At 41.9% G+C, this 13,288-nt stretch overlaps 1 protein-coding gene and 1 long non-coding RNA gene across 3 annotated transcripts in view; one reads left to right on the forward strand and one right to left on the reverse strand.

The window, feature by feature from the left end:
* Positions 1–13,288, forward strand: part of atg7 (ATG7 autophagy related 7 homolog (S. cerevisiae)) — a 61,526-nt gene that overhangs the window by 14,262 nt on the left and 33,976 nt on the right. For both annotated transcript variants that reach the window (XM_037102357.1, XM_037102358.1), the window contains 5 exons: positions 2,008–2,202; positions 3,662–3,907; positions 4,483–4,598; positions 7,615–7,690; positions 11,870–11,950. In XM_037102357.1, coding sequence (XP_036958252.1) covers positions 2,008–2,202; positions 3,662–3,907; positions 4,483–4,598; positions 7,615–7,690; positions 11,870–11,950 — 714 coding nt within the window. The remainder of the gene's footprint in view (positions 1–2,007; positions 2,203–3,661; positions 3,908–4,482; positions 4,599–7,614; positions 7,691–11,869; positions 11,951–13,288) is intronic.
* On the reverse strand, positions 9,825–11,840 carry LOC119021837. Its single transcript, XR_005075763.1, has 3 exons — positions 11,607–11,840; positions 10,494–10,722; positions 9,825–9,874 (listed from the first exon to the last, which is right to left on the reverse strand). It is a non-coding gene; the product is annotated as an uncharacterized LOC119021837 (long non-coding RNA).

A 13,288-nucleotide genomic window follows, 5' to 3' on the forward strand; every position in this document is an offset into this window, starting at 1 on the left:
AGTTGGAATATGTTTCATTAAACAGGTAAAAAAGGACAAAAAGGTAAAAACAACTAGTGTCAGTGTCCAAATACATATGGACCTAATTCTATGGTTTTGTGAAAGGAGCTCTGTGGAACTTCTCTGTTGTGCTGGACGCTGGATGTTAGTTTATGACATTTCTAAACTAACGTTATCTACTGGTGCTCTGTGTTAGCTGAACGGAGAGAGACACACTGAGATGAGGCATTCGCAAACGTGCATAAAGTCAAATCCTTTCCACTGTTGTAGAAAATTTGACCCGAGTCCTTCACAAAGAAATCCACAGTCCAGCAGCTTTAAACAACTTAAACAAAAATTGTCCACAGGCTTGTATAGACAACCACGAGTGAGACGGGGAAGGTTGATAAAAAGTAATTATTTAATATGATTTATTTCAAATTGATACATAAATCCTGTATCAGGAAAGTAGAGCACAGTCTGTGTTTGGAAGTGTTTTCCCCCTCTGGACTTAAAGGCAGGAGACTACCACTGTCTGACTGGCAGACTGGTGTCATTTGCCTCGACTTCAGCTAGATTGATGCCTCATTTTAAGGTTATTGACCCTGCAAAGTTGCAATCACGCGCTCAGTAATAGGTTGCTCCTGAAACAAGACACAATTGGCCCAGATTATAGTGTCAAAGACGAGAAGACCCATGGTGTCCCCTTTTTAAATGTGCACATACACACAAGCTCGCATGCAAATAATTGTCTTGTCACTGTGTCATAAACTTGATTTTCGAGTCTCTCTCTATAACCTTTCTCATTTTCTGACTGTCTCTTTTTCTTCTGGGAATAAAAAAAGAAAGTAAAAAGAACCGAGGCTTAACAATTGATGGATGACCCTGTGCTGAGGTGCGGTGGCTGTCTAGACATTTTGTTTGTCTGCCTCGTATACAAGCTGCATCCATAGCTGCCCTGCTATTTTTTTCCAGTGTTGGTGCGCCCGCTACTCTGTCTTTCACGCTTGTTTTCAAACAAACACAGTGGCATCAGGTGTCAGTGTGAAAGATAGACAGTAAAAAAGGAAGAGAGTGAGCAGTAATGCATCAACTGAACCGAGAAGAAGTGGTTCATACAGGGTCACAATGTAGAAAAGGTCACAAGCGGATTTCATATTTTGTCTGTGGACAAATACTGTCAGCTGACAGTCAGGTCAGAGCTGGTTGAAGATATCAACAGTGGCATTCTTGGATTGTCATGAAATGCTGTTTATCTTTTCAGGACAGGATTTTTCCACAATCAGAATCATTTTCTTTAGTCTTTCTTGGCTGCAAGATTAAGTTGTTTACAGTGGTAATTGAAATATAATTATATCCCGCGCAGCCTGAAACCAGCCCCTGCTTGCTTAGCAACACTTGCGTCAAAGTGAAATGTAAATTCAAGATGTTGGTCAATGACTCCCACTCTTGAGATGAGGAGAGCAAAGGAAGGAGATGTACTTATTTTGTAGAAGTGGTATTTCGTTTTGTTAAGATCTGACACCTCAGTCTTGCCCTTTACGTCCTTCTCTTGACTATGAAATTACTCTTGACATTTCCATTTGCCTCTCTGACAAATCTGGAATCCCGGGAGAGTTTCACAGTAATACAACTTTGGCAGTGGGCAAAACTGTGGAATTGGAAGCGGTAATTCAAATTTTCCTTTTCATTTTCTGCTGTCGAACGTATACAGGAGATCCAAATCACTGGCCTCAAGTGAGCTGTGTCGATAACGTGATTGTACATCACACAAAAGAGCTGTTTGGTGAAGGTGTCTGTTGTGCCCTCATTTATTTGTCTAGAATTGTATGTCCAAGAAAAGAGTCAGTTCATGCGCACACTGGATTAACTTACTTGGAAAATGTCCAGGTACCTTTCTTGAGACACATCAATCACAGAAACGCAGTGTTCAAAGAGTTCTACACTTTCACGATTTTATGATCTGGACATTTTAATGCACATCTCAGTTTGTCAGCAGTGCCTGTTGTCTCTGTCTTCTTCCTGCAGAATGCGGAGGGTTACAACATGAGCATCCCCATGCCCGGCCACCCAGTGAATTTCTCTCAGGCCACTCTCTCCCAGGCTCAGAGGGATGTCGAGCAGCTGGAGAAGCTCATTTCAGAACATGATGTTGTCTTCTTACTAATGGATACGCGGGAGAGCCGCTGGCTGCCCACAGTGATAGCTGCCAGCAAGAGGAAGGTAGGAATGAACGGTGCAGATTGTACAGTAAGCAGTCACGCTGTCACTGAGCAGCATGTTTGGGGTCACACATGGGGCAGGATCATTAGAACCGCACTTTCATTTCCTGTGTAAACATCAATCCAATGAAAGCTCTACATGTCTGCGTGGAGATTTGAGCCTCTTGTAGTGCATTGTTTTAGTTTGCACACTTACTGAGTGTCACCTCTCTTATGGAAGCGGGGACAGACTGGTCACCCAAAGTGACGGCCTCTCTCATTAAATGTTTTTTTAGCTGCGGAAAACAGCTGTGAATGACTCTGATTACTGTCCAGGCCAAACCTACCCGATGAACAAGTCAAGTCAACAAGTTAAACATGCAGCACCTGAAGATGTTTTCTTAGAAGTTGGGGGAGACCAAAAAAAGCTAAAAATGAGTTTGACTATTGAATTTACACTCATCAGGTGTTAAACACTAGGTGCAAATGATTGCTAATGTTGTATGGTTTGTTGATTGCTTAAAGGGTCATTAGTATTTGCACTGTACTTCCAAACCAAAGAGCTCTGTAAGGCAGTTCTTCTGACCCCATGTGGTTAAAAAGGGTGCTTGATGCAGCTGTTGTTGGAAAAAAGTCATAATCTGAATTTGATTTATTTTATTTTAACCACACACTTGTGTGATTTGGTCATATTGCATGTCATATGACCAAGGGTTAGAGTAGGGCCAAATGAAAATAATTTGTACCTATAAACAAAACATGTTCTTGTTTGATCTGTAATAGTTGGTCAAAAATATACACAAAGGAAAATGTTTTCTGCACATCATTCAGAGGATTTTGATGACAGGCTGATTGAAGGAATCAAGCCTGAGGCTTTAAACACATCACTTTGCTGTAAGTGGACGTGGAGCCACAGTGCATCACTCTGACAGGAGACATTTATGTCTTTGAATCATCGGTCTGGCTAGAGCATGAAATTGGGACTGTTTGACATCTCTTCCAGGAAATTGACAAACATTTTCTGTTTCTGTCAAATTTTATGTTTACCAGTTAGAATTACGTTTGTTGCCAGGCGACGATCGATAATTGAACACTGCATCAGGAACTTGTGAGGCCTCCAGTGCTATTGCTGATGAAACTCTTATGTTCCTATATTAGCAGCAGTTAAGTGTTTCTTGGGCTGCTGATTAGGTTTTCTTCATGGGCTGCTCCGCTGAGTGGTTATTTGTCCATTTGTGCTGTGGGGCCATTTCAGGCTTCACCGCGAATTGGCTTCACAATTTATTTCCATTGCTTCTACGAAAATCTAGATGCTTTCAACATTGTAAATGTTAAAATTAATGTTTTATGTCAGTCATTACTCCCTGAAACCTGAAATGATTCAACACATTCAGTTAATCTGATTTGGTTGGAATGTGCTGGGCTTTGTAAAAACCTTTTATTATTAAGATTTATAATAACTTTTGTCTTTCACACCCCAGCTTGTGGTGAATGCCGCTCTCGGCTTCGACACATTTGTGGTGATGCGGCATGGCCTGAAGAAACCCCCCGTCAGTCAGAGTGTTTGTGCGGGACCAGACTCCTCTCCTTCCTGTTCTTCTGCCTCCTCTTCGTCTTCCACACCAGCTGGCTCTGCGCCCTCTGTCCCAGGATCCTCTCTGTTCTCCAACATCCCTGGGCACAAGCTGGGCTGCTACTTCTGCAATGATGTTGTTGCACCAGGAGATGTGAGGAAATACACGCATGCAACAAGCATACGCTCAACTCATTAACTCCCATAATGCACTGAAACAAACACAAAAACAAAGAATATAAATCATTTAAGAATAAACACAAATTAGGTGGGATTGTTTGAGAGCTGAAAGTAGTGGGTGAAATTAAAGGGTGAAATTAAATCTATTCATAACCTTCCAGAGAATTAAAATCCATCTCTACAGTTCCCCCAGCACTGTGGAGCCTTTTAGCCTGTTTTGGGTTTTTAGCCACTAAACTTCTCCCTTAGCAAGCTTGTTTGCACTCGCAGCAGGCAGCTATTTTCAGCACCTATGCTGAACTATTATAAAATAGATAACAGACACAGCCAACAACTAGGTGATAGCCACAGTGGAGAATTTAGATATTTTCAGATATTTTCTTTGGGAGTTTGGTAGACCAAAACAGAGCTCATAAGGGAGTGAATATTGGAAACACATTTTTCAGTTGCCCAGACAAACATCTCCAAGTAAATGTGTGTGCGTGTGCGTGTGTGTGTGTGTGTGTGCGTGTGTGTGGTGTGCGTGTGCGTGTGTGTGTGTGAGAACAGTCAACCAGAGATCGGACTCTGGATCAGCAGTGCACAGTCAGCAGACCCGGCCTGGCCATGATCGCAGGAGCCCTGGCTGTTGAGATGATGGTTTCCATTCTGCAGCACAGTGAAGGGTAAGTGTACACAGTGGGTGCAAACAAGTTATATAGGTCAATTATTATTATTATTACTAGAGATGTGAGTGGCACTGTCATGGCAACTCATTCATAGTATGGAGTCCTGAGTGCTCAGTTAATGTATGTGCTTGTTATGGAAGGTTACAGAGGAAAATCGTTGTGTAATGATAAAAAAAAATGCAGACTGCTCGTCAGATGCTCCAGACCAGCTAACAAACAGGTGAAGACCTGGCCGGAAGGAGCCATCTCTGCCCTCCAGGACTGTTTTGAGTGCACTGACTAGCAAATGTTTAGGGAAGCAGAGTTTCTGACAGGACACACCTCCAGCACCACCACACTGAGCACAGGGGCACCTCAAGGCTGTGTGCTCAGTCAATTGCTGTTCACACTCCTGACCCATGACTGCACGGCACTACGCAACTCGAACCCCATCATCAAGTTTGCAGATTATGCGACTGTGGTGGGTCTCATCGACAAGAACGACGAGTCATCAAACAGAGAGGAGGTGGAACAACCAAAGAGATGGTTGTTGACTTACAGAGAGCACAAAGGGACCATGAGCCACTGGACATCCACACCTCCCTGGTGGAGATTGTGAAGAACAGCAAATTCCTCTGTGTCTACCTGGCGGAGAACCTGGTCCCTCAACACCAGCTCCACCGTGAGGAAAGCCCAGCAGGATCTCCACTTCCTGAGAAGGCTGAGGAGAGATGCTATATGTAGCATTTGGTATTGTTGTTGTTGTATGTTGTTGTTGTTTGTTTGCCCTGAAACTTCTTGAGAAACGTTATTCTGTTGCACTGTGTACTGTGTATGTGGCTGGAATGACAACAATCCCCCTCTTGAATCTCTTGAAAAACATCATTTATCATGTGCAAATAGAGCACTGAAAAGAAGGTTTTCTTTTTAAATATCTATGCCTTCAGTTCCATTATTAGATTTAATATTATACACATGATGTGCTCATTCAGTTCTGTGCTGTCAGGAAAACATGAAAAAAGCACTGATCCTTCACGGTGGGCCTCAGCCCACTTTATCCGGTTGTTAAGAACAACCTTTTGCCCTGATGCTCTGCTGACAGCTGCTCATACTCTTGCCTTGACCTGTCTGTCTGGATGCTCCCTAACAGCTACTAGAGTCTACATGTCACCCCTGCAAAGACTTTTAAGCCCTGGTAGCTGTCTGGTAGCTCTGTGCCATCCTGTTTTTGCGGTATCCATGTGTCGATCTACCTAGCACACTGATCCAATATACCATCTCATCATATGTGGTCTGATTTCTCAGATTCCTGTTTTTTGTTTTGTTTTCCAGCAATAATTTGTTTTGTTGCCTGCAGCCTTTTCACAAGCAAAGCTTTTTCCTGTACTGTAATAACCAACCAAGAGAGAACATGTGAGAGAGAGACCAGCAGAAAAGACTGAATGCAAGTAGGGCAGAGAAAAGGTTACCAGTTTGTGTATGGTGTCAGTGTGGCAGTAGTATAGATCGGTCACCGTGCGTCATTTGATAAATGCATCAGCTACTCACAAGCTGAGACGAGTGTCACCTGTTGTTTGCCAAATGCTTGAAAAGCGAAAGGGGTTACCTGCAAAAAGCTTGAGTGGCAACAACCCTGCCTGAGCTTAAGAGTGCAGTCGGTAATGACTGACTTAGTGGAAAACCAGCTTGAGAGCTTTGCAAGGTCAGACACTCACCTTGCTTAGTGAGCGGATCACCAGTACCACCATGTAGTCCTCTCAGAGCTTCATGCTGGCACTATAACAGATTTTGACTTTGAGGGTTCGGCTTTACATCGTATACTTTTTCTCTCTGATGGAGCAGCTCTGCAGCTGAGGTCTTACTGCACTGCAGGTAGTGCAGTATGCTTAATTTGGCCGTTGCACAGCTCCCCAAATTTCCTTGTGAGCCGAGAAGCTTGAGACCAGAAGCTTGTGTTCACTGTGGAAGCTTTGCTGCAGTTATAATCCGCCTCTGCTTCAAAAAAGCTCCAACATTGCAAATCAGTGTGCTCTCAAGTTCACTTGGCAGTCTGCTCCAGCTCCATATGTTGGAGTCTTTAAACGTGTTTAAACGTTTTTTTTTTTTCTTTTTTCAAACACTGATGAGGATGTTTTTATCTCTATTATGTGTGTGTTCATTTGCACCATGTCTTTATGTGGATCTTATTGTGAGCGCCTGTTCTGGTGAAAGTCATGACTAAGTGTGGAGTGGGGGCCTGATAAGACAGCCATTTTCTCTCAGAGTGTTTTTTTTTTTGTTTTTTTTAGATGTTATAAGCCGTTACAGAACTGCTCTGCCTATCCTGGATAAAAAGCTTAAAAAGAAAAAAAGAGAAGGGGAGAAGGAGAGTTTTCATTCCCTCCTCAGTGGTGTAGCTGTGTCCTTCCTTTACAATAAGATCTCCACTCTTGTGTCTGCCTCTTTGTGTCCTTGTTTTGCGTTTCATAAGCTGTCTATTCATTCCATCTTGTCATCTACATTAAGGCATTATACCAGCATTTTTATGACAAGGTCAAAGCTAACTTGAGGATTGATTTTGCAGCAGTTTGCATGACCTTTCTTACTGCACAGAACCACTTTGAGCTCAATTTGAGATTTAATATTCTCAATATTGTTATCCAGAGGGAGTCAGATCTTTTACACATGGCTAGATTTACTTGTACACAGCAGCTCTCAGGTGGAAAATATAAATCTTTTGAGACATCATAGAGAAAATTCACAGTTTTGTGATATCATATTTTCATCTACAATGTAGATTTGCTACAATATAATGAAACAAATCAGTATGCATATGAGTCATTCTTTTCTGCTTATTACTGACAAGGATGGATAGCATTTGGGATGTTTTGGAGGATTTACTGCATTTTTTTATCTATCAGTCAAAAAGGGGATCTTTGCATGGCAGGAAAACATTGCAGAAGTTGTGATTTGATCATCTAGAAATGGCAAATGTGGAAAAAGGGGGTCAAGTGAGGTATATAATGTTATTCTCCTTTTCTTTCTCCATCCTCAGAGGCTATGCAGTGGCCAGCAGCAGTGATGACCGAATGAATGAACCTCCCACCTCTCTGGGTCTCGTACCACATCAGGTGAGACATACTAACAAACAGTAAAACACTTAGAGACTCATTTGCTATTCACACAGTTACCTACACTCACCTGTCCCTCCAATATGTGCCTGTCTTAGCTGTCACTCCATATCTATGTATAACTGTAAGCCTGAAAAACTGGCACGGCCTCTTTATTACTTTTGTCCTATATTTCTACTAATGGGGTTGCTATAGAAATAAAAGCAGTTTCCTCAGGATAGAACTTTTGAATCTCTAGAGCCAATCCCAGTGTTTGTTTACAATAACTTCCTGGTAGACACCCCCGGCTTACTTGAAATTTAATTTTAATTTTTACTTTTTTATACATCTTATTCATCTAAAATGCATGTTTGATGCTTTGATATATCATTAATAACTAACCCTTTCACTATTGTTAGTTTGAAGACCTAAGTGACTTGTACATATGGTACATTTGAAGCTTTTAATTAATTTGCAATGCACGTGGATTTGTATTTTGGTCATTTAAATTGTCAGTTGATTTGTTTAAATGAAATATCAGACACAGAAATTACTTCTTAATGAAGGAACTACACGTCCCAGAGAACCATTACAGTTAGAATAAGATAGACGTTTCTGCATTGTCTGGCCAAAAGTATGAATCCAATTAACTGTGAGAGGAAGACATTTTGTGAAATGCAAGCTGAGTCTGCAGATATGCGTGTCTTTGTGTATTATCCATTGGACTGAATCTTATCCCAATTAGAATGCTGGAAAGACTGAATAAAGCCCTGTAGCTCGCTGTTAAAGCCTAAATCTGTTGATTTGGAGAACCAGTTAATTCAGTCTCCTAGGTGAAGGTCGCACAGACTCTCTAAGGAGCAGGTGAAACATTTTTTTATGAATGAGCGAATGAAAACTGATACGCCAAGTGTTTAACTTAAAAATACTGTTACATCCTTTGAAAGTCATTAGAGTGTGGGAAGCAAAGTATCCGAAACTCCACTTATGTTTAAAAATCCTCCCTATTTTCAAGGTCTCAAGGTTGGCAAGCACCAATATGGCTCCCATTTCATATTGATTAATTTAAATGTTTAATATTAATGGTAAATAGAACAACCTTGAAAAGAGTCCATATATACAAACCTTGTCAAACCATAATAAGCATAATGAAAATGATAATGACGTACTCTGGACTGTGGGGGTCAGCAAATAGTCGAAGACAAGACGAGCTGCAGCTCTCCAAGCTGTGCCCTTTTACTTACTGACCGCTGTCACACTCAAGTGTCTCAGCACCTCCATTTGCATCATCATCAGTATTCATCACCCTGAGAATCTGAATTTATGCCATTTGCTCGACACCTCTGCAGCTCATGGCATTTCAACTAAATGAATACGGAGAGAAATGGCATGCAAATGTGTTGTGGTTTGTGTGTGTGTGTGTGTTCGTGGGGAGAGAGGGGGTGAAGGTGAGGGAGTCACAGGAAGAGAAAAATGCTCGGTTAAATAATATGCATGAAGGTGCAAATACAGTTGATTGGTGCAGAGCTGCAGGCATTCTTGTCTGTGGTGCCACAGTGACAACGTGTGGTGTTTTACAGAAACTACAGGATGACTTATTTATTAGTGACACTGGACTCAAGGTTCTTGAGTGTTGTAACCCTTTTCTTTTATGAATGTGTAATTGTCACCACTATCAGCTTATCATAAAATCTGTTGTAAAGTCTTGACACTTGACACAGCTCCATACTTAAAACTCACAAATCAGCGTTTTCCCTGACCAGCTGGGCTTGCTTATGGGTCAAATTGTGTGTCCAAGCCAACTACAATAATCTATATTAAAGGAGAACTTCGGTCGATTTAATCATGCAGCTTCATTGCTCAAGCTACCCTTGGCTGGCCAGTACCGAAGACGCGAACACATTTGGTCCAACCATTACAGGGCTCTGTGAATGGAGCGTTAGCATTGACAGCTAACAGCATAGGGTCAGAACTTTACACTGTGTTTTAAGCTTCATAACATGCTCCACATTTCACCCCAAAAGTCATGCAACATCAGCAGACACCTTACAACACAGCACTGTAGCGTGTATGACTCAAAATGAATAAAAAAGTAATTAAAACAGTGTGTTTGTGCAAGGAGCTACATACCGGTTTGTTGACATCAGTGTTGTCTGGTAGCTAGACCAAACTAGTCAATCCGTCGAGCGTGCGCTTGCTCTCTCACTGGCAGAGACAGAAACATATTCCAGCATTTTTGTTTTTCTGTTCATAATGTACATGTCCATGTTACAGCCTGTCATGAGCCTGTCATGCTCGACGGATTGACTAGTTTGGTCTAATGACAAAATGGAACATCAGGATGACAAAAATGTGAATAGATTAATTAGAACATGTCTGGAGATTATGAAAACTAATATAAAATTATTGGGCAAATATTGCTCCTTAAACACGTCATATTTTTTATATTTCAGTAATATTTAACTAGGGCCAGTATGTGACCCTGACTCGGCGAACCCACTGGTTGTTACTGTTTGTTTGTCTGGTCTCACTCTAAATATTTTTGGAGCAATATCTGGCGTAAGAATTTCCTTCGATATTAGTAAAGTTCTGTCTCATCCTATCTTAAAAAGAGCAAATGCCGGTAAACTGGCTGGGGAGTGCTATTTTTATGAAGATAGGTATCAACAAAGGTGCCTTTTTTGATCCAAAGATGTATCATGAAACAAAAAAAAAAGGGAACCTTTCTAAGATGTCTTAGAAGGAGCACTTCAACTATGATGTATTTCCATGTGTTATCATACAGTATAACAAGAGAGTTTACTTATTCGTGATGCATACATACCTGGAATCCTTTCCTCAATATATGCGCTCTATAAAAGCTGTGCAGTTTTAGGTTGATTGCAAGTCCATCTCAGTTTGCCCACGCTCACCCTTTGGTCTGACTCATCATCCTCTCACCTCTTCATTTGTTAATTCATCCACTGGACACATTTGCTCACATTCACGTTGTATCTATTTTTGCAATCTGTCCCCTTTATTGCTCCCTTTGCGTGTCCCTGAACACTAAATCGCTGAAATGATATCATACAGAGGGAAAGATATTGAAGTTGAGAAGAAATGAATACAGTGAGCCTCGGGATAAGGCTGTCATGCAGTACTGCACCACATTACACTTGTCTATCAGTCACACAGTGTGAGATGTACATCTTAACCTGGCAGCCTGAGGTTACCACACAGCCTGGGCTAGTGCACATTTGATTCCAGTGTTAGGTTTCCACCCTTGAATCCTTGTTCACCTACTGTGCATTACGCAGGCACTGGTCACAAATGTTCAATATATTTGTAAGTTTCCCCACCAGATAATTATAGCTATAGCGAAGAAGAAGTCATTTCATGCTCTGGCCTCTCACACGTCACCAGGAAACATAATGGGTTGTGCTTTTGATTAAAAAAACCAAAAACAGCAGGATGTGGGCATAAGAGAGGAGGTGGGAGGCAATGAAAGGAATGAATTGGTGATGTTGTTGTTGAACATGTGCTGCTGAAGTGTTGTTGGTTGCGGAGTGTGTCTATACGTAGGTGACAGTATTTAGCTGTAATTACAGTAACCATAAATAGGTGTGTCAGCTCTCAGTAATGAGAGATGTGCTGAAAAAGCTTGTAGCCTCTCTCTTACAGCAGAGGGCACTCTCAGCATGATTTTAAAAATGAAGAAAACAGAAATGGACTTGCCTCCTTTTCAAGCCCCAGATTCAATGTTTACTATTTTCACAACTGTTATGTTTATGTTTTCTTCCTCTTGTCACTAATTGAATGTCCTCTACCCAAAAAGCACTTGTTTAACATTAAATCAACTCATTATTTATGTATTTTGTTCGTTGTAACATGATATTTAGAATTGCTATAACATTACCCCCTGGCCCTCATTCATCTCACTCCTTACCCACACACTTACCAAACATACCTGACCAGCATATCACTGAACACGGATTATGTCACTGGCTCTCATATAAACATACTCAAACATACTTTAACCACATGTAACCAAATTGTTCTAGATGATTTTGACTCCTGGACTCTTAATGTATCATCAAATTTCATCCCTGATTACAGTAATTGTAATCGTGTATTGTCTACGTTTATGTTTATTTTTCTTGTTGTCATCACAAAGTTTTGCTCCTCTGTTTCACGTCAGTTTTTGATGTCTTGATTCCACAGATCCGAGGCTTTCTTTCGAGGTTCGACAACGTCCTGCCTGCCAGCCTGGCCTTTGACAAATGCACAGCCTGCTCACCCATCGTAAGTGGAACCTGTTGCTGCCGAATAGTTGAAAAACATGTCACTCCAGCTCAAGTTTACCGAACAGACAGTGTTTCGATTGAAACATAAACGTAGATGGACAGGTTCTGATTTACTTATCAGATTCTGTTACTATGTTACAGCGTTGTTTTGAAACACAAATTGCAGACTTAACAGAAATCTGGGGATTCCCATCCCTCCCATGTCTACTTTTTCAAGGCAGTGTGTTGAAATGTTGTTCCTTGAGGAATACTGAAGACACGCACGCGGACACACACACAGGCACACACAGGCACACACACACACACACGTTGCAAAGCTGGTAAAACCATCTGGTAGCAATCAGGCAGCAGTTGCTCATTGATGTCAGTGACTGTCGTATGAGTGGAATTAGCTCCCACCACTGCAGTTTGTATGTGTGTTCATGTAACGACGGGTTGTTGAAGGGTCCACACATATCCCAAATCATCCTGGCGGGGTGGGGGAGATCGCCTCCATGTCTTTTTTTTACTGCATTGTCATTGGTCCACAGCCAACTGGCCAATCAATGCCCCAGGTGGCCCTGTGGTTAGCAGCGTCCAGCAATGTGATTGGTTGCATTGCGAGAGCAGGAGGGGTGAGGTTCGGGGGCGACCACAACTTAGAGAGGGAGAAAGTTGAAAAAAAAAAAAAAAGTAGAAAAAGCAAGAGGTGGGAGGAGGGGGGAGGGATAAAGAGAGGAAGTGCAGGACTGAAGAAAGGGTGTTGTGATGAGTGGAGGGCTGGTTCACTCTCTCTTTCTCCCCTGATCTCAATGCAGTCTTTGTGTCTATAAAGAGGTCATAAAGCCCCAGATCTATCACTTTCATGAGAAGACAGAGCAAGAGAGAGACACAGAGGGAGAAACCAAGAGGCTGCAGGGGGAGGGAGGAGAGGGGGGAGCTGGCTTGCCTGTCCACTAAAAAGTTTAAAGTTTTCTCCACCTACGCTGCTTCTGAAAAAAAAAAAAAAAAAAAAAGCGTAGTTCCACCCCATCTGAAGGTGTCATGTTTCTGCCTGTGTGACGGATGAGATTATTCGGTCTGCTCGGAGGGTTCACGAGGTTTGATAGGGATTGGGTGAAGCCTGTGTTGTCGGGAACAATGAGCGACATGGGTGAGGAAAGACGATCCTTTGCTGAGGCAGGGATAAAGGTTGTGTAGTGAAAATTGGTGAATTATGTTTTGATTCTGTTAATCCCACCCACACACACATTGGCCCTCGCTTGTTTTGCATTCGCATGTCTGCCTGTCGCTCTTTTCTACCAGCCCGCTCCTGTTTCACCTCTCCCTCTTGTCCTCTCCTCTGTCTCACCTTCTT

This window comes from Acanthopagrus latus, chromosome 6, assembly GCF_904848185.1.
Source record: "Acanthopagrus latus isolate v.2019 chromosome 6, fAcaLat1.1, whole genome shotgun sequence".
Classification (NCBI taxonomy): domain Eukaryota; kingdom Metazoa; phylum Chordata; class Actinopteri; order Spariformes; family Sparidae; genus Acanthopagrus; species Acanthopagrus latus.